Raw genomic sequence first — 26,848 nt, 5'->3', positions numbered from 1 at the left:
GAATACAAAGTTCAAAAGAAAGTCTTATCTGTCACTTTTGATCAATTTAATGTGTCCTTGATGAATAAAAGTATTAATTTCTTTCAAAATAAAAATTAGCCCCTCAAACTTTTGAACAGTAGTGTATGTTTCTCACTATTATAGTGGGCAAAAGTGGTATAATTAATACAAAATTAGGCAGTATAACTTGTTAAATGCATTAAATTATTGTTAAACACATTTATTTTATATCTTAACACGTTAACCGACAGCCCAGAATGGGGCAAAATATAATGCATGATGTCATCCGCACCTCCCCTTTGCATGGCATCTCCAAGACCACTGTAGTGTGATGTCATCGCTCAGGGTCCGTACGGTCAAGTGAAAAGAGATACGAGACAGACCGAGACAGAGGCTTATGGGAGTTCAGCAGGGGCTTAAGAGGAACATCCACATAAAAGAGACCCATCACTGACACTTGATCCGCCATAAAAGACCGTGTTTGTGTGCGGGCATGTCGCGTAGGACAGCTGCCTGTCAAATGTCAGCATGATCATAAAGCTAAATTACCCATGTCTACGAAGCACATGTTTGTGTACATTCTGACACATACACTGCGGTGATTTTACAGAAAGATATGTTGGGATATTTGTTTAAAATGCAGAATGTGTGCTTGACACATTGTAGAGAATCAGCCAAATCTAGTTGTAATGTACAATAATCACAGCCAGGGGCATTTGGGAAGGTTATCCTCTGGATAATACCATTTAATCCTGCTGTATTGCCCTCTACAACGCTCACCCTGGGGCCCGGAGCCGGGGACTGACTGCTCTCTCACACACATACAGGCTGTGTATAAAGATCCACCAACATGTTATTTCTGTCAAAACTCTTTATCATTGAAGCTTGTTTTATTAGATTGTGCTGGTTTCGCCATGAAAATAGCCACAGAAGCGTTAAAGTGTTAAAAACAAACAAACAAACAGACTATATAAGTATAAAGCTCTCATATGTATAGGTGAAAGTCTGGGTCACATTGCACAAGAGGGGGAGGGGGGGGAGGGGGGGGGGGGGGGGTGTTTATACAATAAATAATTCCTTTTTTGTTGTTGTTGATGTTGTTCATTTCACTAATGGAGAGTGGCTTTTTGCTTTATGGTAATCAGAATTGGGGTAAACATGTTCTTATTGTCCTTGCCTTTCAAAATATAAATAAGTGTTTTGTGTGTCATTGCAGTATTTATTAGAGATGAAGAGTCTGATTTTGCCACCTGAGCATATTTTGAAGAGGGGAGACAGTGAGGCGGTGGCGTACGCCTTCTTTCACCTGCAGCACTGGAAGCGGGCAGAGGGGGCGCTCAACCTGCTACACTGTACCTGGGAAGGCAGTGCGTAGAGTGCACATCTTTTCTTTTTTACACACCATCACATTCTTGTATAATAGATTTATAATAGACATTTTTATTTACCATGAAGCTGTTTACTGTAAAACAAAATGTAAACGATCTCACCCGATGTCAGTCAACATCTTTTCGCTCTCGTAGCTTTCCGGATTATTCCGTACCCTCTGGAGAAGGGTCATCTCTTCTATCCTTACCCAGGATGCACAGAGACCGCAGACAGAGAGCTTCTACCTTGTAAGTCTACACTCTGTTTATACCTGTATTTATATACAAATAGTAACTGTTACCACAAGCATAGAGAGTGTTAAATGTCAGGAGGTGTGGAAACTATTAAAAATAATGGGAAAATAGAGTATTTGTAGACATGTTTTAAGGATATGCATTTTTTTCTGTCTTTCTTTTTCTTCCAGCATTTCACGAGGTCTCAGTGTACCCAAAGAAGGAGCTTCCTTTCTTCATCCTCTTCACAGCGGGCCTTTGTTCCTTCTGTGCCATGTTGGCCATGCTCACACACCAGTTTCCAGAGCTCATGGGGGTCTTCGTCAAAGCTGTGAGTATCTGCACGCCTCAAACAAACCCAAAAGTGTTTTGTTTTTGCCTGTTCTCTCGTCCCTCTTTGCCCTTTATTATTATTATTTTTTGTTGTTTAGAAGAGAAAGACACAATCACTGAACTTCCAAGATAAACATTTCAATGTGTTGCAATAAAAGAATGAAGTCTCTGTCAATGGCACTCTAGACGGTATAAACCACGGCTCCTTATGAGACCAATAACTGTCTGTGATGTTCTATTAGTGGCAAAAATGTTTTCATAGTTTGGGCGGTGTTTCGGGTTGAGCACGCGAGACCCCATTTCGCGTGGCGGTGTGCACGGTGTTTTTATAACTTTGCGCGCGGCTCCGCTTTCGAAGATACACGACTTCGAGGCGACTGTGTCCGAGCAGGTGCATCTGTATATACTGTACATATATATATATATATATATATATTAGGGGTGGAACGGTACACAGAAGTCACGGTTCGGTTCATACCTCGGTTCAGACATCACGGTTCGGTACGATTTCGGTACAATGGAAAGAAAAGCAAAACAAAAATGCAGAAGGCATTGTATTTTTTAGATAAGTTTTATTAATAAAGGCATAGAATCAGTTTATTTGTAGTGCACTGACAATAGTTTTATATAATTTGTTTATTAATTAAAATAATAAAAAGACAAAAAGACCTTGCGATATGTTTGGTAATTGTACCTAAATTATTTTGCTATATTTCAGATCCGCCCGCGCCTCTCTCTCTCTCTCTCTCTCTCTCTCTCTCTCTCTCTCTCTCTCTCTCTCTCTCTCTCTCTCACACACACACACACACACACACACACACACACACACACACACACACACACACACTCCAGCATTGCAATCTTGACATCGCAGCCTGTTCATTATGCGGTCATGGTCACACCAAACGCGAATAGAGCGTCAAATTCGCGTCTATCGCGTCTAGTTCGACGCTAGTCCAAAGCGAATAGGACGCGCGTATAAAGCCAACGTTTGAAGTGCACGCGCGTTCAGAGCAAGCCGATGGTACAGATTATGTGTCCCTAAATAACCCGCGCATCTAACAGTAGTTCCGCATTACATTAATTATTTGCACGCAGTTTTATTTATTTTTATACCGTGTATTCTCCGTGTAAATTCGTGCACCGAACCGTGACGCCCGTACCGTTTCGGTTCAATACGAATACATGTACCGTTCCACCCCTACACACACACACACACACACACACACAGGAGTTGGACACAGATACTGAAACACCTGGTTTTAGATCACAATCATTTATTAGTGTGGCGTAAGGCCTCCTTTTATGTCCAATGCAACATCAGTTCATCTTGGGACATTTGGCACTGGCACGAGTGACCGAAGTTTTGGATATAGCAGCAGCCCAGCCATGAATATTGACTCTGTGGGCTCCTGACGAACAGTTTTGGTGGAAACGAGAGTCGAGGTGAACATTTAATTCTGCAGTGAGTTGGGCAGTTGTGGTTTTATGCTTTTTAAATACAATCCAGGTTAGAACCTGGACATTACTTTCAGATTTTGTCCTCTTTTGAGCTCTGATTTGATTTGTGTGGTTTGCAATATTTTATGTACAGCTGTGCTCTTGCTCTGCTAATTTAACCTTCACACTCTGCTCTTACTGATGGAATGTAAAATCAGTGAAGATCGGCCATATGTAGGTGTGAAACCACCAACACTATATTACCCAGTGTTTCATTTTCATTATCCAACCCCTGTATATCCACAATACTTCAATCAATAGCTTATGTACAGTCCTCGGCTTCAAGCAAGTCAATGAAATAGGGTGGGAAATGGATAAGATAAATTAAGGAGCAGAAGTGAAGACGAGCATGCATTTAAATTGTTTGTACGCCATCCTTTAGTCCTTCCAATGGCCAGGATGCACATTTCGTGGCGGTGCATTCTTCTCTTATCATTGTTTACATTAATCTGTGTTAATTAATAGCGAGTGATTGATTTCAGAACACACTTGAGTTGTTGCGCTTAGACGCCACGGAAGGCCTCACCTCCGAGATGCATCTAGTTTCCGTTATACTCCCTTATTTGCCCGCGCGCGCACATGCATGCTTTGTTCCCCGTCCACTCCAAACATCTTGTTCTCCTTGGGGAACATTGCCCTAATTTTTAATTGCGATAAATTCCTGAATGTGACGACATGCAGCCTCAATAGCCTTTATCTTTTTATCAACCTCGTTTGTCATCTTACAACACATATTTACGTTAGCACTATCTATTTCCTGGATCTGCGTTAAAATAGATGATACCCCTCCAGCCTCCACTCTGCCCAGTTTTCCTCCCTATCCGACGCGCGGCCCCAGGCTTCCTTTCCCATATTCCGTCATAAACATCTGTTCATCCGTGAAATGTATCGCTTCATAAACACATTAGGGGCTTGTTTATGGTGGATAGAACTGTGGAGGTTTCAGTGTTTTTCAAAGGAAAAACTTTACAGTCTTAAAGTTGGTTGCCATCCAGAGATTTTTTTTTTTTCCCTCTCCTCTTGTTTGTGTCTGTCTGGACCTCCATGTAGTATCCCAGAGGGATAAACTCTATCATACTTACATCTCGCACTTCAGGCACTTTAAAGGCAACTTTCTGACAGCTTGTGGCTCAGACACTCAGATAGTCCGTGAACGAGGCCGACAACACAAGAAACGTGTGCAAAAGCACTACTTCTTTTTTAGTTTCAGGTTGTACAGGTGTTTCTCATGGACCTCTTGTCTCATCATGTCAACATCATTTCACGTCGGCCATGATCACATTTCAGTTTAGCTAAAATTCATAGTTGACCGCTGTCATTTTTGTTGTGTTTATTCTGTTATTAAAGGGATAGTTCACTTTGAAATAAATTTTTGGTATGTTTTGGCTTACCTCAAGGGCATCCAAGATGTAGGTGTCTTTGTTTCCGCAGTAGTTTCAATTTTGATATTTTTAGGTCAAACCGTTCTTGTCTGTCAGTCATATAATGCAGGTCTGTGGTCACTTCCTCAAAGAGCATGCACAGAGAAGTCCAAATTAAACATGATTTAATGACTCGTAAATGTAAGTACACATTGATGGCCTAAGACACGAAACGAGCGGTTTGTGTGAGAAAACGAACAGTATTTATATCGTTTTTACCTCTTGTAACCACAGCCACGTCCAAGTGATCTGAGGGCGCGGGCGCTTCGGTCTGCGCAAGCGCCGGAAAGCGCCGGAAGTGATCTAAATATGGTTGTGAAAAAAAATTCAACGTGGTCTGTTGATATATCGAAATCGTCTTCCATTGCGATTTCCTGTATGTCTAAATATGTTTAGATCTTCACAGTGAAAGGTAACACTTCCGAAATCTCTGTGTAAACAATGAGTAACGTACACGCGCGAGAGATCACTTCCGGCGCTTTCCGGCGCTTGCGCAGACCGAAGCGCCCGCGCCCTTAGATCACTTGGACGTGGCTGTGGTTACAAGAGGTAAAAACGATATAAATACTGTTCATTTTCTCACACAAACCGCTCGTTTCGTGTCTTAGGCCATCAATGTGTACTTACATTTATGAGTCATTAAATCATGTTTAATTTGGACTTCTCTGCATGCTCTTTGAGGTGGTGACCATAGACCTGCATTATATGACTGACAGACAAGAACGGTTTGACCTAAAAATATCAAAATTGAAACTACTGCGGAAACAAAGACACCTACATCTTGGATGCCCTTGAGGTAAGCTAAAACATACCAAAAATTAATTTCAGAGTGAACTATCCCTTTAAGAGGAAACCGTGCAGCACATTTACATATTAAAAAAGTCGCTCTCAGCAGCATGGACAGCGTCAGTATGTTCATTAATAGTATATCGCTGCAAAGGTATTTCCAACCTCTTTTTACTTCTAAGCAAAGAATGAAAAACAACTTCACAGTGAGTTTATCTCGGGGCCTTGAATCATGTTCAGTCTCCTGTGCGTTACGTGTACAGGAGCACGAGCAATAAGTTGCTGGCTGCAGATCACTTAATGGCCACCAGTGTCGCTAATAACAAATAAAAGTAAATCTGAACATATACAGTTATAGGTCTGAATATATAAATGTAAATCTGAATATATACAGACAGATATAGGTCTGAATATATATAAATGTAAATAAGAATATAGTTATAGGTCTGAAAAGATAGATACAAATCTAAATATATACATTTAAATAATGAATATGTAAATGTAGAAAAAGAATACATATAATGAATGTATATGAATGTATTTACACTTTCCACCCAAATATTTGGCACTTTATTGACATTCATTACATCCATTTGCTTTAGAAATGTAAAAAAAAAAAAAACTTAAATATCTTGCACGAAATCTTTAAGATGTGCGTGGTTATTAGTAAGTTCTTTGTAAATGCCACGTCACACGTCTTGACTGTTTTCTCTCCTCTCGCTCTCTCTCTCTCTGCAGTTCTTCAGCACCCTCTTTGCACCACTGGGCTTTTTTGCAGACAAGATGGAGAGTTTTATGCCCTCCTGCCTGTGGCATCAACTTGCAAATGTCTGACGTACACCAATTCATACATACTTGCACTCAAAAACACTACTGTACATGTAATATGTGTAAGGTCCCCACCTGTACTGACAATAAAAATGTTTTGGCTCTTTGACACACTTCTCTTTTGCTACAGTATTTGTTGTCATCTGACATTATTGTGTATAACTGCAGAAGTCTACATAAACATGTTGACTAAACGCCCGTCTCTCAACCTCTATGCCGTGACTGCCTCTAATCCCGGTTAAATATGCCTGCTATGGCCACAGGGCAGGTTGCCACAGTTATATAGTGCTGATGCAATCACTGAGGAAAGAGACTGGCCTTGAATAAATCTTATTCACAGCAGCGCCATCTTTGATTTTTAAGGAAGGAAAGCGAGGTTGTAAGGGACAGACATACCGTACATCTCTTCAATGGGTTGTACTATTATTTAATCTGTTTTTGTAAGGTTCTGCTGACGAACCACTGCAAAAATATCTATAAAAATATAAATGTCAGTAGACCAAAAACTCCAGACAACATGAGTTGTGTAAAAATATAAGTGATCTAGGAGCATTTTACAGCGAATGCCGTTGAAAACATGTTAAGTCTATCCCTCACAGCCTCGCTTTCATTCCTGTCATGACGCTGCTCTGAATAAGGTCTATACCCTGAAGATTTGGCAGTAAATCATGTGTCTGTTTTTAGAAGATCTCGGAACACAAAGTTCACATCCACAGCATGAGTTGGTTACACATTTGAAACGGTATGTTCACACAAAATACTATAATAGTCTTTCTTATAGATTAGAATGAAGGCTTGAGATTGTAATTAAGACATTAGAAAAGACTGTCAGGCATTGCGGTTATGGTCATAAATGTCACTCAGTTTGTGATGATGTGCTGTTCTACAAATGAGGCAGATCTGGGTAATGGTTGATGAATCTGTCTGAAAAAATATGGTTACACATCTTTAAATAAATGTCAGGTAGAAAAGACTTATTAAGATGTACCAACAAAATATTAAATGTTTTATAAACATGGGAGGCAGATTTCAAAAGACAAGTATAACATTATTAACATTGTACAAAAAACATAAGAAATTCTGTTTTTATTTAACTTTTCTAACATTCAAGAGGGCTTTGCAGAGATATGCAAAATCATATTTAAATGTAACAATATTTTATGCAAAAATAATAATATGCATTCCAAAATACTGTTTTTACTTTCTGTTGTGGTTCATCCAAAAATGATTTTTTTTCAAATAATTTTATAATATGGCTACCTATATTCTTCAAAATATCTTATTTTGTGTTCAGCAGAAGAAAGAAATTCATACAGGTTTGAAACAGCTTGAGGGTGGGTAAATTATGATAGAATTTTCATTTTTGGGTGAACTATCCCTTTAATAAAGATATATTTATTGGCGGGCTTTAGAAATGATGTTTCATTAAGCAGAGTCAGAGGCTAATGTATGGCGCACGCGGGAGGCAGGTCAGTAAAACATCCCGATGAAATAAATTCCCTTATCTAATTTGTACACGCAAGGTGCTAAATTTGTCTCACATACAACTTATTTTTAACGTAAGAGCAGGCGCGGGCGTTTTTAACTTGAACAAACTTGAATGTGCAATACTTCCGGTTTGAGCCGAGTCCAGTTATTTTAGCTGTCACTACAAAAACAGTTCGTTGTGCTGCTGATATTGCAAACTGGCACCTGTTATTATAATATTATTTTAATTATCCTTATTCATAAACACATTGGTTTGTAGATAAAATAGTTTGATCTTTTATTGCACCTTTAAATTCTTCTGTTATTCTAGCTAGTTACTTAGCACTAGCACATTTACAGGAAATAGTTTACTTGCGCATTAAAGAATTAGGTGAACATAAATGTTCATGGTATTTCTGTAAGTTAAATAGGCTAGTGGTAGGTGATAAAAGATTGAACAATTTTAAATATGCAAAATTTACGAAAAACAAGAAGAGAAAATAGAATGGGTGGCTTAAATGGCAGCAAATAGAGTCATGTAAGTGGGTCTGGATTTTGTCTCTATTTGGTCAGGTGCAAATAGTGAACTCTTTATTGTTTGACTGTTACAGTTTCTCAGTGTCATTATTCAGGTGTAAATGATCCAGACCTCTGCTGAAGTAGCAACTAACAGTTTTGCCATGTTATATTTGAGCCTTAATCTCCATAGATTGAAGGGCAAGAAGTTCCTCTCATGTGCGAGGATTATTTATGGGTGCTTGACTAACTGTTATTTCCATGTTTCCATATGCCACTTTGAGTTTTGTAAATAGTGTCTTTTCAGATTGTTTTTTCCCCTTCTGTATATGTAGCTGCTGTAAATAGTCAACATCACTAAGTGGGTTTTTTATCAACCTGTAAATAAACACGCTTCTTCATCTATTCCTGTCCCGCTCTGAGCGCTTCCACCTCGTGTGATGTGGGGACGGAGTCTTCTAAACTGGGATTCATAGTTTTCGTAATTAATATTTTTTTCAATTTTGAATGACCGTATACACTGACTTAATGACATGAACATATGAAACAATAATTATAATGCAGTTATACATTTCCGTTGTGATATACTTTTTCATAATTTTCTTTGTCATTTACAAAGTTTCTTAAAGTCATAGCCTATGTATAGTATTATACCTAAGATGGCTGCTAAAGTTACAAAGCATTGTTCAAAATTCTTTCCCAGGTTTCGCTCCAGTGTCTTTAAAGCACAGCTATGCCTCTCAACATATTTGGCATGGACATGGATGTTCACAGCTACATATGAGATGAAAGCATGGTGTCTGATCATCAAACGTCCCGCTACCACCTGTTTTCTTTGGCAGTCGCCCATACAACGGACGGGGTTGTGCAGGGTCAGAATAAAGCTTCATAAGGTACTGAATGTAGAATAGAAAAGAACCACAAAGACTGGCGGTGTGACGCACGGCTACTGTAGATCTCATCCCACACAGGGGAATGCTTATTCAGTCATATATTTGCAAACAAATGCTGCTTAAAGAAGGTAATATCTCAGAAAACATCCTGGCGAATGCCTGTGAAGGATGAGAATATGTTTCGCTTGATACCATTACCATCACAGGCACGTTTATTGTGTGCTGACAGAGCTGGTGTCCTACAGCTGGATTAAGTACATTTGGGGGCGTCTTAACTGGCGCTCTCCAGGGGTCTGGATTTGTTCAGGTTGGCAGTTTACTGCAGGCTTAAGCCACAGAGTGTGACAAAACCTAGTGACAACCAAGCAAATAATGTTTACACCAAATACTGTCCCATGAGATCCTATACACATTTGCATTGTTAAATTAAAGCTGTGTGTATTACAACGTATCATGCTTTTCTTAGATATGGATATTACCTTAGGGTTAAGGGTTTGATTAATGCCTTATAAAGCACTGAGTAGTAAACTTAACCATGTAACTCACCCCACACTAATTGGGTGATGGACTTGACTGATACCTCAAATTATGTGGTATGTTGAATTGATGGCAAATTCGTATGAATTTGTATGATCTCATTCGTACATTTTCATATGATCTGCTCACGCCCCATTGGTGGTAAGGTTCAGGGGTGGGGTCAGTGCCGGTCTCGAGTCCCACGGAGGAGCTCCGGGAGGATAAAAGGAGTGAAGACAGTGAAGGACGAGAGAGGAAACGCTTATGTTGTGTTTTATTATGTTTAAATGCAGCAGTCCGTTTATGCAGGGGCTGCCGCTTTACTTTAGTTTGTTTATTTTTGTATCCAAATTTATTTTTAATGTTTTTGCCGGTCCCTGCCTCTTCCTTCCCTGAACACAAACCTTGCTACAGTTTTTTTTTGTATGATTCTGTACAAATTCTGTACAACTGTACAAATTCGCTACCATTTCACCAAAGTGTTAAATACCTAGTAAAATGTTCTCATGAGATCAGGTTAGCCTTATCTATGGACTAGAATATTATATGGGTGGGCCAGTAAGCAATCACCTAGCAACTGCATAGCAACACCCTGACAACCACCCACATCAACCTAGTATATGCACAAGGTGTTCTTGTTGCTATGTGGGCGTAGGTGTGGTAAGGATGGGTGATAGACCGTTGTAATGTGGTTGCTAAGGTGTTTTGGATAGTTGCTAGACCGTTGCTATCTCGTTGTTAAAGTGCTCTAGGTGGTTGCTAGAGTACTGCTATTTGGTTCCTGCAATTGCATAGCAACGTATCAACCTATACACACACACACAGAGATTCTGATAGGGTGTTCTGGCTGGATGCTAGAACATTACTATGATGTTCTGGGTGAATACTGTTGCTAAGGTGTTCTGGGTGGTTGCTAGTATTGCTATTTGGTTGCTAGGATTTTCTTGGTTGTTGCTAAGGTGTTGCTCCCACATCTCTTCATGGATCTCACCATAGATATGTATACGTAGATGCCACATACGAGCCAGCCATCTTGGAACTGTCAGCGTGTTATGTATTAACTCAATATTTCAGGGTTTTAAACTATGGTAGTCTCGCCTAGCCAGACCTTCAGACTGATGGCAGAAGGTCCGGACTCTATCGCAGCTTTTCTTGGCCAAGGACCGCCCAAGAGGACGTTTGACTGACATGTAACGCAACCAATCACAGTTTGTTTTATTCCACGTCATGTTAGGGGCGTGCCAATATAATGTTGATGTCCCTACAATAACAGATGCCTTCGTCATGTTGTTATGTGTTAGTTTAGCAAAATCATCTGCTGAAGTCTATTGCAGATATAGATATTCATACATGCGCCTAACTATGGTTGCAGACGCACAGTCAATTTGCTCTCGAATTTTCACAGACCGGGTTAAGACCATTCCAATATGGCGGAGGACTAACGTATAGCGGCCCATAGAAACAACCGCTAAGAGGAATCTATGTATATATATGGATCGCACTCCCCCTTACATCTTTAAACAAAATTGAAAGCCTTTGGTGCTCCTCACAGGAGTGCTGCTGTGCCTCTGTTTTGCATTGAAAGTTTTAGAAGAGCTACATTCTTGCCAGCTGACTCACAAGATAAGAGTTTTTATGTGTTAATCCCACACCGGCGGCCTGGTAAGCTCCGTCTGACAGCAAGCGTGCTAACGCTCACACCCACTCGCTTCTGGGAGCCAAGCCACAGTCGTCCCCAAAGGTCACGTATATATAACGCTTATCTCCCCTATAAATCTGCCCTCAAGACCAAACACTTGCTCTGGATCTGTGGACTAAAGCCTACAGTGGGAAGTTCACAGTTCCCAATGCAGCATTCCTGTATGAGCAAGGGTATTTGTAGGGATGCTTTTAAGTCGTGGTTTAAAGTCCAATTTCAGTATTTTATGTATATTTTATATATTTTCTAATATTTATATATTGTGCTTGTAAGAAACCCATCACTTTTAAGCTAAGAGCTTGTGGATGGTAGCCAGGGCGTTGCTATATATTTGCTAAGACGTTCCAAGTCATTTTCAGTGTGTTGCTAGGTTTCTACATCTACAGTATAAAGTTTCTAGGGTGTTTTGGGTGGTTGCCAGGGCATTTCTATGGAGTTCCCAAGGTGTTCTGAAGGGTTTTCACTGTGTGTTGCTATGTGGTTGCTGTCATCAAAAGAATCCACTGAATGCCACATTCAGTATTGCTTGCCATGTCATGTGAAAATTGTTATAAAAATAGCTTACAAAAGTAATAGCACACCTCTCCTCAACACATTTTCATGATTTAATGCAACATTCAGGTCCGTAGCACAAAAGGTAATGCGCTGAAATGTAACATTTAGGGTCATGGAGTTTGAAAAACTCATTCTTAATATAATTGCATGCCTTTGCCTATATCACTTCATTGATTTTTTAAATGTCATTTGAACCTTACCCTGTACCCTAATATGAAAGTTTTAAAGGATATAATTGGTCAAGTTTTTTCAACTTTGAAACAGCTGGTTTGGTTTCAGCATAACAAGATTGTTATCTTGAACAAATGACTGAAAATGAATGTAGTTGTAAGGACCACACACATATTGGGCTCTGAGGACATGGTCATCATGTGACTCGATGAATATACACAAAGTCCTCTCCAAAGAACAAAAAGTTGTGAATACTATTTTAGCTTTCAGCGTCTATCGATATGTCCTTGTACGGATTAGTGCGCTAATTAAAACGTTAGCCGATTCTGTTTAGGAACATGCATAAATTTCAACACTAACCACATAGTGGTTACACACTGCCAAGGGGGTAATTTTACAATGTTCAAAAGTAAACATACTCTGACATGTTTTCCACAAGTCTTTCTCAACACAGAAGTTTTTCTGGCAAAGACAAGGTGTGAGGTGGAACTGTTGAACAACGGAAAACATAATCAGACTAGCTGTGGGAAATTTCTGACATTCCACAATTGGAAAAATGTATCTTTGGATGCAATGCTGAAAATGAAGTAACAATAGAGAGCTATTGGCTCACTTTGATACTTCAATCTTGATCTAAGAATTACAGAGCCAAAAACAAATCTGAGCAGCTCTGTCTTACAACATGACACCAATTAGAATGGCTTGAGATCAGAATCACTTCTGTGCAGGATCCAAAATTAACACTCGCTGAGTGCCAAAAATCAGTAAACAATGGCTTTGGCTAGTTAATAAAGCTAAAAAAAAGTTAGTTTTTTTTAGGAACTGCAACATTATACATGGTTTAATTCAAGCAGTGAGAATGATCATCTGAATTTTTATTATATAAGTGACGTTTGGAATTATAATCAATGACATATCAATCTGTCTACTAATGTTGGAAAGTTAAAATAATTGTATTGTGAAGGTAAAGTTAATTTCATTATTCATCATTTAGGTGAATTAAATAATTAAATATTTGTTTAAAAATATATGCAAAATTTTTTTACAATTATTTTTAAAGAATTTTGTGGCAATTTTATATATAGTGGCCACAAAAAAGAACACTGTTTGTATAGCAACGGCTTCCCTTTTTGGTCTCTTTCGCCAATGACATTTTGTACAATGACAAATAAGCTTGCATGGCCTTTACCTGACAAAGTTTCAGGTTGCTTTAGATTAATGGGGCCATCATTTTGGACACGCATTACCGACCAGCATGACAACCCAGGCGCTTCATTCACTCATCCATCTTAACAGCAAATTTAGAAACAACCGTGTTGTCAAACCAAGGTGATTCATTCAGACCAACAAAATAAATGGCGAAGAATGCGAGTCATGCTAACCTGACTATTTTTACTGCTCAATCTCAGTAAGCTGCCGTCTTATTTTAGCAATGATTTGGCATTTAGTGTGGGTTTTACATGAGGACATATGAATGAAGCAAGCAGTAATACATTCAGAGTGGCCATTTGGCTTCAGTCATTTTTCAAAGTAGCTTTTATTTCATGCACATAACACCTTGAAGGTATCTTGTTTAGTTGCTACTGACTGCCTCAACCTAAACTAAAAGTATTTTCAAAGACTTGATGCTTGAAGCATTGCAAACTCTGGTTAATCCAGCAACCTGAAGTGCTCATTGTGTGCACTTTTATTCTCAGATACTAATCTAGCCATCAGATTTGAGCGTACAATTTCATATGTTGTGTGCATCATGAACAGTTTATAGTCAGATGGTTTGGACTTTTTATTTCAAAAAGGTCATGAACCAAGGTTTATCGGAACCAAACCAAACAACAATGCTCATATTTGAAGGGATGTTTAAGTGCTTGGGTATTAAAAAAGATAACTAGAGATGAAATATATTTCTCTGATATACAATGACAATGGTATATGTGTCATGATACATTGATCTTTCGTGCACAAGTTGAGTATTAATATCATTGTCCATGAAGTAAATGAAGGGTTACTCAGTTATCACTGTTTAACAATATTTTTTACATCGCCCCTTCAAAGTATCATTTTGGACAATTAAATGGAATTATTCTTGGCGTGAAATGCGATTTATTGCTATGTTCTTTAGGAAGCTTGATGCTGTGTACATTGTTCTTTCCCTAAAACTGCATTGTTGCATTTATCACAGCTGTCCAAAAACATAATTCGATGTATATAGGCACACATATTATCAGTTAAAGGTGTTTTACAGTTTGAAAATAGTGAAAGAATTGTGTCCTGATCACAGTTCGTTCAATAAAACACCAGACAATGCCCATTGTATAATTTCCCATGACACCCACCGTCTACCAGTGCTCCAGACTGGCCTGTGATCTCTACGCTTGCATCATTGAAGGCGAATAAAGTTCAGGGTTCTGCAAGTGGAGATCAGAGCGTTATAGTCATAAACTACACATCCTGCAATGCATTGGCCCACTTTAAAAACCTGAGAACAGAAAAGCACCAGTAGCTGCTGATTGGTTATGATCACGGCAGTCAAGTCAAATCGAGCCAGTCGGGTTTCTTATGTGGTTTACAGGTGTGGACATCCACAGTTTCCTCGCAGTCCCTGCACTCGACAGCGCAGCACCATTTGAACTTGCACTCGCATTTGGTCACACGTTTTACACGGGTGGTGTCGTACCCGCGGCCGCAGCACATGACCTCGCAGCCGTCCATGCCTCTGGAAGACTTGTTGCACACCCGTCCTGCTGTGCCCAGAGAACCTGAAATATAAATGCAGGTTTTTTCAGTTACAGTAGTAAAATGATCCATTGTGAGTCAATAGGCCAAACGTGTTTTCTGAGATCAGGACCTTTACAGAAATGTACCATGTTTTTTTTTTTGGCCATGGGACAACTGCGCTATTTTCACGTCTAGGTCACATTCCTCCCCAAAACCAAAAAAAGAAACAAATTATAATCGAACCAAAAATCTAAACGTTATTTATATTTAAAGGAGCATTGCGGAAGTGCTGAAATTTCTTACCGTTACTGACACCAGTGGCCGTTAGAGAAACTGCAGCCAGTCTCATGCTCGTTCTCGGTGCACACGCTCGTTGGCCGCACTAGACAAGGCTTTTTTTTTCTTTTCTTTTTTACTTACGAGGAGTTTCCCAGGGTATCTGGATTGTGCTGGAGGCTGGTCGCTTCTTTCCGTCCGCAGAGTCCATCTGAAACACTACTGCTAGCGATTGCCACTGCTTACTAATGGCTGCCGTACGGATGTAAACCCAAGGAGACGAGAACGCGCATGACGTCACATTTTGTGAATTTTCATGCCAATTCGGATCCGACTCCTCCAAACACAATTGAGCCTACAGGCTGATAGAGGCAACCGTGGTGGACAGTCAAGGTGTCATTCTTTCTATTACATTATGGTTGGCTCATAAATGTACAAATGAAGACTCTATCTTAAAGATTTTTTTAAGTAAAAACCTACACATAGCCCCTTTAATAAAAGCATGCAAAATCAAGCATATTTTAGGACCTATTTTAAGACTTATTTTGCATTATGACTAGGGATGCACCGAATCCAGGATTCGGTTTCGGATTCGGCCGAATATTGGGCTTTTTAACAGGGTTCGGTTTCTGCCGAACCTTAGAATTTTTTTCCACCGAACCCTAGGCTTGCACTACGCGCTCTACGTCGATGTCACGTCACGCTGCCGTTGATTACGGGAAGGTGTTTACCTTAGGCATGTTCAACTTGAACCGGCGCTGCACAGACCGATTGGTGAATGACATCAGAGTATATCATCAGTATGACATCAGAGCGAATAGAGAGCAGACGGCTCCTTATGCTTTTGAAATGCTCTCGCGGTACTTTGATGTCATAAACCGATCGGTCTGTACAGCGCCAGTTCAAGTCAAACAAGCCTGTAGTGTTACGCGTTGTGTCAAGAGGACCCACGGAGGCGACTGGCATCTCACAACTCGCACTTTATTCCCCAATTGAACTCGTGTAACTGTCTGTCACACGTTCTACCGTCCACAGCGTTACTTAACAAAATAAGATAAAAAATGAGCATCAAACAGAAATAACTCGCATACTTGGGGTGTTCGAGGCGCACGGCACATACAATACAGACTGCAGACAGTTCAATAGGGAGCGCGCAGCTCTTGACACATCTTATTTCCACTCGTTACAGTAGGTGGACCGTTCGAATGCAGTAGGCTGTGAGAAAGTGAAAATGGAACTTGAGCAGAAAGAGTGTTGTTTGGCGGTACTTTCAGTCAAAAGAAGGCAATTCAAGACAAGTCGAGCTACATGTTCAATTTGCAATACCAATTTGTCTTATGGTGGCAAGGACTCTAAACAATACACATCATCGCCGCTGTTAAAATGCATAATGTTGCTTATTCTTTTTCTTTCTTTTTTTTTACAGTTAAAATAAAATAAAATGAAAAATCCACGTTGTTTACTTCATTAATGTGTTTACTTTGTTAATGGACTAAGGATGAGAGTAGGATTCGGTATTCGGTTTCGGATTCGGCAGAATCTTAACCAGTGGATTCGGTATTCGGCCGAACCCCACAAATCTGGATTCGGTGCATCCCTAATTATGACTTTACGTTGGAACTGAATAATGTGCTTTATCGTCATTTAAAATATTGGACTTTTTGGATTTTTATAATTGTCTTTATTCTTGTAGTTCTCATTAGATTGTCATTACTATAATCATTTTTGATAAATTTATATTATTACTGTATTACAGAAATTACAGAAACATTTTTTTATGACGGACTAAAGTTTCTGAGGCAGTGTGTAAATGTGATTGACACAAATGTGAAGTTATATCTATTTTTAATGTGCGAAAATTTCGGACAAGAATTTTGGACTCAGTGTGCAAGGACCTTTACAAACAAAAACACTCAACACTCAGCTCTTTGTTGCTTACCCGCCGATCGGTCCATTAGGCAATAGTCTGGAGAGTTCTCAACGTACACTAGATCATTTTTGGTTGTTCTCTTGTATTCTCGGTCTGCAACCTTGAAGCCTGTACCATCCTGGTTCATCATGACCTCCACAGCAGTGTTGTACTTCTTTCTCAAGTAGTCCCCTGTTCGCCGGAAATCAGTCATAGCCAACCAGCATGTCCTGAGAGCACATGACCCGCTGACTCCATGACACTTGCATTCAGTCTTCATAAAACGCTTGACTGCCTAAAGAAAACAAAACTCAGCCCATCACCTATGAACCACTCCATAACCCAGATTAAAAAGTTCAAGTTTTTATAATTAGCTTGCTGATTTCCTCCCCCAATGTTTCACACAAAAAAACTCTTCAGGGTCATAACCTGATTACCAATTGGAGTTTATTTTGTAATGATAATCAATTACATTTGAGAATCTTGACACTTACCATTCTCCCACAGCGGTTGTTGTGCAGATTCGTCAGTGCTCTGGCATCTTTGACCATCCTCTCTCTGGCATCCACAAAAGCTTTGGCAAACTTGATACCGTAGTTAATGTTGTCGCTACAGCCGCCCCAGTCAAAGTCCCCTTCTTCATCGCTGGCTCGGCCTCTCCTGTGTGTGTCGCAGCCGCAGATCTTCAGCTCTCCTTGACTGCATGCTCTGGTGATGGCATAAACTACGCCCGCAGAGGAAATTGCATAAACGAATGCAGCTTCACGGCTACCTGATGGAGGAGAATTTTTCATATTAGCATGTTAAAAATGTGGTATAGTTCTGTGCTTCAAAAAGAATTTCATGTTTAGTGTATAATTCCAGTGCCAAATGGGTTATGCACACTGTCTCATGTTGACTTCAGGGTGCTCTCACACTGGCAGTTTAGTTTGAAACGGGTCACGGTTCGCATGAAAAACTGTTAATGTGAAAGCTGTCATGTGGACACATGAGCGCACCGGGTAATGAACGTAAGAGGTGATCTGAGTTGGTTTGCACTGGAACTGTGGCGTGTTTGCATGAATGTGAAAGCAACTCGCACTTGGGTGCGCACTTGTTCAGGAAGTAAAGCAACCTGTGCATGTGTTTTAGTCGAGAATGACATCATTAATTCAACAAAACACATGTAGGGGATGACGGTGGTGATGATTTACCTTGGAGACGCGTGAGCATGTGTAACCAGTCCTACTCCACCTGCTCCAAGCGGGACTCGAACCAGCGTCTCTGGCATGGGAGGCGGGAGCGCTAACAAGGACGCTAAAGACCACAGCCACTACTGCGCCTCTTGAGATCAGGGGAGTGAGGTTTACATGCACAGCTCTTACTGGCCTACGTGTGTTACACATGCAGTGTCATTATGTAGAGCGAGTGCAATCAGAGCAGCAAATGAATGGCTTTCAATCCGCTGTCTCCTCAAAAGAGTCAGTTTGCAAGCAGCGGAAAGCCACCTTCATGTGATGCACATACAGTAAACCCAAAAATCATTCACTCTGCTGCGCATAATAGCACCAAACTAATACGAAAACACGATATATTGACCCGCATCCTGCTTTCCACCATGCGCTGTGCATGTTTTTGATGATGCAAGATGAATGCAAATGCACCAGGGTTCAATAGAATCAAGTGAGTGTGAAACCAGACAATCGCACTCAGACCAAAGCAAACGTGCCCAATGTGAAAGACCCCTTTGTGCCAACCTACGAATGGCTTACTTACAGTTGTCAGAAAGTGATTTAACATTAAAAAAGTAACTTTTCAGTAGTTTTAAAAGAGCCAAGCAAGCTGATGAGGTGTAATGCTCTTAATATGATGTTAAATCCACTGTGCTTTTGTTATATCAACTCTCTAACATCATCTCTAGATTTAAGCCCCTTGGCTGAACTAAGTGCGGGAGGCCACCCTGCAGCTTTCTAACATTCGACTGATTCGAGCTGACACTCCTTCACCTTTAGTTTCTTTGGTCGATTGCACTCATAGCCTTGAGGTGTGTTTTTTTGCCAAAGTAGCGCAAAATGACCCTTATTTTGCTCATTTTCCTCCTCCAGCTCATGCACTGAGCCAGAACAGAGGGTGATATGTCAAAAAGTGCAGCTTTGTCTGTCTGCCAGAGTCATCTGCACAAATATTTACATCTCCTATTACTGTTTATACATCAGCCTGTAGAGAACCCCCTCCGACTAGCCACTTGTATTTGGAGAACATCCACTCTCTCTCAGACTTTCGCCTATTCTTGGGAAGTGGAGACCTTTTTGTCCTTACCAGCATGTAAAGCTGTAATAGTGCTGGGAGGTATACCAGCTAGTTCTTTATGTAAAATATGCTTTCTTATATCTTTCTTTTGATTTTGGTGCGGCTCTGACATGTTCATGACAGGTCTGGTGAGATTCACCTCTGCACACAGCTTTATTTGAACTAACAGTTTGATACTTTATGAAATATGGGTTTTTAAACATGATACAGGGTTGCATAGTTCATGTCTTATTACTGTATGATGATGATGAAGTGTAGCATAAATACTGACTGCGCAACATGACACGGCCGAACACAGTGTGGTCTCGCTCCAGCGTGCTGCAGTTCCAGCGATGGTGTCGGAACTGGTGCTGGCATTCTCGGATCCACTCTTTGGCTCCCTCTCCGATGGATTGCATGAGGTCGGGGTGTCTTTGGCAGAGTTGCCTCTGCTTGTTCACCAGCCCTGGAATGTTGTCACATATGACCCGTGCACCTAATGCGCCAATGTACCTGCAGAAATACATTGTTGACTAAGCATCTGACAAATGAATAATTGTAGTTTTCCATTGCTGTAGTTGGCAGTCTTGTGATAAGAAATAATCTTGTAATGCATAATAATTTAATCCATCCCACTTGAACATCAGAAAAACACTTCTGGGTCATCTTTATTTGAAACCAAACCTTCAAAGTTCATGTTAGCCACTAGTTAGCCACACTTTTTTAATTTGTTTTTATGTTAGCCACACATTAATACATGGTTCTTTGGAATGCTTGATTCTCACTTGTCAATCATTCAGCAGTCAAACATTTTTGCGTAAAGACCACTAAATTGAATAATGTCTGTTTTCCCAGGCAACAATTTCCTGCTGTACGAGTTTCATGTCTGTTTCTTCTCACATAATATAATAATTTCAACTTAAATCAATATTTTATGCCAATTTATTTAAGATATTTTGTGATAATGATACCCCTATGATATTTTACTGTCTGCAAAAATGTTTTCCTCAAGGAGACTTAAAGAGATAGTTCACCTAAAATACACTTCCAGGCCAATCTCATGATAAAACGTAAATATTACAAGGTGGGAATTATTTAATGAATTTTTACAAAGTGATTAGTTAGTACGGGAGTGTAAGATTCTAATCTAAACCGTCAATGGGGCGAAATCGGACAACATGAGATTGTATGAATTCATATGAATTAGCTACCAATTCACCAAAATGTAAAATAGTCACGATTTGCCATGCTAAAATTCTATCATCACATACTCAACCCTCATGTCGTTCCAAACCTGTATGACTTTCTTTCTGCTGTGAAACACAAAAGATGTTTAAAAAAAAAAATCCCAGGCAAAGAAAGTCAATGGGGTCCAATGTTTTTGCCTCAGAAGAAAGAAGTCATACAGGTTTGGAACAACATGAAGGTGAGTAAATCATTTTTTGGATAAACTATCCCTTAAAGGACTATTTCTTACTCCATGATTTAGGGCATTCCAGCATGTCCTATTTCCTATTGTTCTGTGTTGAAAAAAATGCAAAACATTTGACATTCTGGTATTGATATTTGTGTTGCAGGTGTAGCATTTTCCTATTCTACACTTTCGGTTGAAGCGCACCAGACGGACACCTTCAGCGAAGTTTACGCTGTGCTCACGCGCCCTTGTCTCCTTCCCGGATCTCGTTCTTCAGTCAGTCGTGTCTGGGTTTGTGTGACAGCACAGTACAAACCTACTGAACAATTTCCACTCCTCTTATGGCTGTCCCTGTCCCTATCGCTCTCTCTCGCGCGCTCTCTCTCTCTCATACTGACATACTAGTGCAAACATAAGACCCAATGAAAGACTTATTCCTCTCGCTATAGCATCCATGGGAGGGCCTGGTGTTGCCGGCTTTGCACGGTTGCCCTGTTGATCCTTGACACACAGAAACACAATCTCGCTCTGCCTCTCTGTTCCAGAACACTTATCAGCTGCATGCGGCTGGGATTGGGAAAGGCTGCTACACGTGAGCCAGAAAAACGCTACGCGTGAATTGATTGCAACGATGACAACAATCCCCATAACTGTATAAATTACCATAGGAACTGAGAGATATTTATCACCACTGGCTCACATGGATTTGGGCATGCCGCCATGGCTGTCTTGCGGACTCATGCCGTCGAATCCCCGCTGCCTTATTGAGGGCAAAAGGGGCCATACGTATAGTTATTTCAACAGAGATTATACAAATGATAACCCTCATTTTCCCATTCATGAAATACTGTATTATTGTCTTATCGTGTGCGTTTGAGAGAAACCAAGCATTCATTTTAATTGAAAGTATCAAAAAATAGCGTGGACTGAGATTATGTTGTTTACTCAGCTGTGGGGCACTAGGCAGTGTGCTGACTATGTTGATATTGCTACCTCAGAGACATGATGGGGAACTTTTGAATGCTGCAATTAGACGTTTTTAAAGGCGAAGTCTGCCATTGTGTCATCATGTCTGCTGTTATACAATGAAGAAATGGAGATGAAAAGCAATAACTTCTGAACCAAGTCACTTCAGATCTATATCACCCCTAGCAAGTGTGTTTATATGGTGTGTTAGCGGCACACAAGTAGGTCTGCTGATCCAGCCAAGACCTGTTATAGAACAGTCTGTAATATCTTGATCAATGACATCAGACTTCTCTGTCTTTAATAACAATTGCTCTGAAAAATGATTAAACACAGTACTATGTGTGCATTTCTGCCAGGCATCGAGAGCTAATTTTCTCTCTTCTTCTTGTGCTGCTTCTGGACGCGACGACAACGCAGTCCTGAAGTGTCAACTAGTCCCTCCCTCCCATCCCTAACCTCTCTACAGATAAAGCGTTGTCGGGATAGTTCCGGTTCGCGTGGCTATGACGAAGTGATACAAATTCTGTATTATACATTTTAAGGCCAGACAAGTAGTTTATTGAGGGTTGGTTTTTTAGGGAAGGACTACATCCCTGCGCACATATATTCAAACGCGCATACCTGTGGAGTAGGCTCTTAATACGCGTGTGCGCGCCATCAGCGTTCTCACGGTTTCGCGTTTTTGTAGTTTGCGTAGAGAGAACTTAAGAGTTTTCCGTTAAACCGGTGACGTGTTAGTAAGTTAATAACTAATGATCGTCGCAACGGAAGTGAATCAATCAAAACTGACTTTAGCTGGAAAATAACTTTATTCTAGAGCTGCTATAAAACCAAAACAATCTGTTACCTTAATTTCCTATTATCACTGTGAAGCCGCTTTGGAACAATCCTTTGTTAAAAGCGCTAAATAAATGAAGATGACTTGACTTGACTTCTTGTTGTCTCATTTTTTTTTTTTTTTTTTTTTTAGTACTTTTCATTTGTCATTCAAATATCACTAACTGTACATCACCCTTCCTTGTTAAGCTCTGAACTATGAATGGAATTGGTCTAGACTGAAAAATGTAAACAATTTAAAACACACACACACACACACAAAATATGTTTGGTTAGGCCATCTTTGTGGGGACTCTCCATAGACATAATGGTTGTTATACTGTACAAACTGTATATTCTATCCCCTTACACAAACTCTACCCTTAAACCTACCCATCACACAAAACTTTCTGCATTTTTACATTTTCAAAAAAACTCAGATTTATAAGCTTGTTTCCTCATGGGCATCTCAATTTAGGTCCCCACGGTGACACGAGTCCCCATGAGTCTGTGTGCATTCAGGTTGAAGTCCCCACCGGAATAGAAACACACACACACTCTCACATATATGAATGCTTTTATGTTTATGCTTTTACATTATATTTTAATCAATTTAGACTGTAATTAACTTAATTAATTCAGACTGAATATACATGTATATTTATGTTCCCTGAAAAACAGGTTTTATTAGTAAAAAATGTATTTATTATTATTATCATTATTTTGACATGGTTTACATTTTTGGAACTATAAATAAGTTTTAATCTCAAAATCCTAAAGAAATTCTACTGTATTTCTTGTACTTCTGTGATGAAACTTGTGACTTTCTGCTGGGTGGATCATAAAACATCATTGTGGATCATTGAAAGGGGACGTGATTCATATCTATTAAAAGAACTCGAGTTGGAATTTGAATTAGAATGGCAGGAAGAGGAATTTACTGAACTGTAATGCAAAGAAATGTAACCCAGTTAATGCATTCTGGGAAATGACTTGTTCTTCCACCCTGATATACAAAAGTGAATTTATTAGGCTAAATACACGGTTTTTTTTACAATGCTTTTATCTCGATAAACTTTGCTTTTCTAGTTAAAAATTACAGTCTATGCATTTCACTTCATTTAAATTTTACTTTTACTTCCTTATACTAATCTAGGAATTTCCATCATAATTTGGAGACATTCCGGATATGATCAAACGAGATCATATACCGGATAAACTGAAATTTCAATTTTTAGTGTTTTAATTTACGATTCTTGTTATGATTGTTCCCAAATTGTAATACAAATTCAGTGAGCGTAGGATTTGATTGGATGGGATTGGTTTATCTGTGTAGTAAATTAGGCCTACTGTGAACTACCTACTTAACTGACAGCAACAGTTCTATTAGTTTTATTTTTTAGGTCTTTAAAATGTTCGATTTCGAAAAGAAAATTAACCAGCAGGCTCTTGTACCACTTTAAATAGCCTAAACAATTAGAAACACCTACCACCAAGACGAGTCCACAGTGGGAGTAAACATGAGCAGCATTAGGATAAAGACCCGGTAAATCCGGTGAGCGCTGCCGCTCGGTTCACGGCGTGACAGAAATTCTTGACGCGCGCACTTTCTGTCCCTGCGCGCCGCCGACGCGCATCCAAGTCCATCAAACTCTCGCATGTTGTACACGGGCAGTTTGTAAGGGAAATAAATAATCCAAAAAGAAAACGAAATGTCACAGGTTCATTACGGCTCTTGAGATACTGTATTCCTCATAATTCAAAATAATGTAGTTAATATCGATAAAGGTACTGTGAATGAAAAAAGAAATATCCGACCATAAAATATTCATTAGTATCCAAGTGAGTTCCTTTCACTCGAGCAGCAGGAGGAATTTGAAAATGTCTATGTTAAAATTGTTATTACGGTTCCTAATTGCGTCCGGACCGGTCCATTGGGTGAGGTACAGTAGGCTATCTGTCCCGCAGAATCAGATTCAGAGGAATATCTCTGGTTGGTGGGGGTGTCATTGGCTGGCGCTCATTGGCTGGAATCAGCACGAGGAGACGAGATGAATGAGCGCGCGTCAACACACATTTCCTGATGCTGTCACAGATAACAGCCGCGCTTTTCAACACACTGTCAGACGCTGAGGCGTTACTCTCACAACTTACAAAGAAGTAAACTATCGTTTTTGGACACTACAATGATGGTAAAACCATGACATTTTTGTAGTACCTTGGATTAACATAATATTATCGTATGTCTTCGTAATGTAGCCTAATATTGTTGTACCTTGCCGTGACTTAATTGTTCGAAAGTGTTTGGAAACTTAGGCTACACTTAAAAATGTACGAATGGCTTCGCAATTATAACAAATAAACCAAGTTCCCCTTATTTTAAAGGCAGATAGCACAAGATCAATATTTCAAGCAAAACAAATCTCAAAAAGAAGTTAGTTTAAATTAAACTGAATATCTATCTATCTATATAACATGCTTCAGTATACTGTATAATGTAATATCAGGCCAGACGTCCAGTGTTTGTTTTGGTATCAACATGCCATACTGGCCTGCAAGTCTATATTTAACACAATGAATTTCTTCTCAGCAAAGATAGTCAGTGCTCATATGGGACATGACATTGTAAATGTACTGTATATAATAACCCCAACTTGCTCATAAAATACACCACTGCTATTAAATGGAGGGGGGACTGTTTTACACACAGTAAACAACAAAGAGCTCTAGAAAGAATGCACTGTCCTTTAGCTTCCTGCCAAGATCATTAATGGATGACATATGCACATTAGGTGATACATTTTATAGTATCCATTTTGTTTGAATGCCACTTATTTACTTATATTAAAAGAATATAAATATGTTGTATTAGAAGTTTGGGAATTTTGAAAATACTTGGAAACAGACATTCATATATATAGCCTATCTAGTATATACTAGATTACAGTATATAAGGCCTGTGCAAATTAATTAAAAATAAAACATTAAGTGTTAGCTAGTGATACTTGCCTGCAGAACCACCACTAACTGATTAAATACCAAATCTAGTTCCAAAGGTAGCTACTATTGGAGCTCACACAGTGCAGAGCATCACTTGTATCATTTTGTTGTCTCTAAACAGAGTATGACCAGAATACTTAACCCTTTGGGACCCAGGATGTGCACCAATAATTAGTGACATGTCCTTTCTGTACTGAGAGGTCAGTGCCCTCCCCTCCCCTGATCTAGAGGAGCTGGTGATTATAGCAGTGTGTGGGAGACAGATTTCACCAGGCCAGGCATGCGTCCCTGTCGGCCTCGCAACCTCGACCTACTGTCCCAAACAGGAATGTTAATTAGCAGCATCCACCAGAGGGGGTGACCATCCCCTGACACAGAGGACGTCTACAGATAAACCAATGTAGTCAGCAGAAATAGCAGCACTGATATTTTAAGGAGCATTAAAGGACTAGTCAAAATTTAAATACTTCATTATTTATTCACACTTTTATTATATTACATAATGTGAAGAATGACAAATTCTAATTCGATTTTTTATAGTAGATTTCATTTATATTATGTTAGATTGAATTTTTAAAAATAGATTTAAATGATATTTTTCAAGTTGTTGAGTCTTGTTCTAAACTGAATAAGCAGTGAATTTGCGCTTGACTGGAACCTGGTAAGACCATTGTGACCAGGGGGGCAGAATGGCACATACTTCATGCGTGTTTGCTTCGCTGTTTCCCGGGCCACACACACTCGCACACATATACACACACATAAAGAGGGGATTTAGGGAGAGGCTCCTGGCTGGTTAAACTGTGATCCCTGCTCCTGTTAGTCTCACATGGATGCTTGTGATGCATACACATTTTTCACACGCTTTGTCCCGAGTTTAAGACAGCAGATGCTGGGAGATCTAAGGGTCAGTTGTGCTTTCATTATAACGTCAAAATGAGAATCATACATTGACATTGACTCATTTCTGTGGGACTGAGCTTGTAGTAAGTGTTTAAAGTCACTAATAAAAGCAAAATTGTTAACACTTATTTTGTATGGAATATTTATTATGATTAATCTGTGCACATCATTATTTATTTGTTTAAATTCATGTGCCCTTGCAATATTTAATCGCAATAACTCTCTTACAGTGTCATCTCTTCTCTTCTCTGATGACGTGTTTACCGACGCGAGGGCCGGACAACCTGTCATT

The 26,848-nt window shown here is 39.6% G+C and overlaps 3 protein-coding genes across 3 annotated transcripts in view; 2 read left to right on the top strand and 1 right to left on the bottom strand.

Moving 5' to 3' along the window:
* Positions 1–6,578, top strand: part of st7l (suppression of tumorigenicity 7 like) — a 29,077-nt gene extending 22,499 nt beyond the window's left edge. Inside the window, exons 12-15 of the mRNA XM_056270616.1 lie at positions 1,217–1,367; positions 1,524–1,616; positions 1,793–1,932; positions 6,380–6,578. Of these exons, the coding sequence (XP_056126591.1) occupies positions 1,217–1,367; positions 1,524–1,616; positions 1,793–1,932; positions 6,380–6,475 (480 nt within the window). The 3' untranslated portion in view covers positions 6,476–6,578. The remainder of the gene's footprint in view (positions 1–1,216; positions 1,368–1,523; positions 1,617–1,792; positions 1,933–6,379) is intronic.
* The window catches only part of ppm1j (protein phosphatase, Mg2+/Mn2+ dependent, 1J), a 223,099-nt gene that overhangs the window by 100,270 nt on the left and 95,981 nt on the right, over positions 1–26,848 (top strand). The gene's annotated exons all lie outside the window — the stretch shown is intronic.
* wnt2ba (wingless-type MMTV integration site family, member 2Ba) lies at positions 14,241–24,469 on the bottom strand. Its single transcript, XM_056270620.1, has 5 exons — positions 24,144–24,469; positions 19,747–19,967; positions 17,681–17,958; positions 17,217–17,481; positions 14,241–15,042 (listed from the first exon to the last, which is right to left on the bottom strand). Exons 1-5 carry the CDS (start codon positions 24,311–24,313, stop codon positions 14,813–14,815), a joined length of 1,164 nt encoding a protein of 387 aa, XP_056126595.1. The 5' UTR covers positions 24,314–24,469; the 3' UTR covers positions 14,241–14,812.

The sequence above is a fragment of the Rhinichthys klamathensis genome, unplaced genomic scaffold (genome assembly GCF_029890125.1).
Source record: "Rhinichthys klamathensis goyatoka isolate OS25496 unplaced genomic scaffold, OSU_Roscu_1.1 h1tg000303l_1, whole genome shotgun sequence".
NCBI classification, from domain to species: Eukaryota; Metazoa; Chordata; class Actinopteri; order Cypriniformes; family Leuciscidae; genus Rhinichthys; species Rhinichthys klamathensis.
This window is presented reverse-complemented; position numbering and strand designations above follow the sequence as displayed.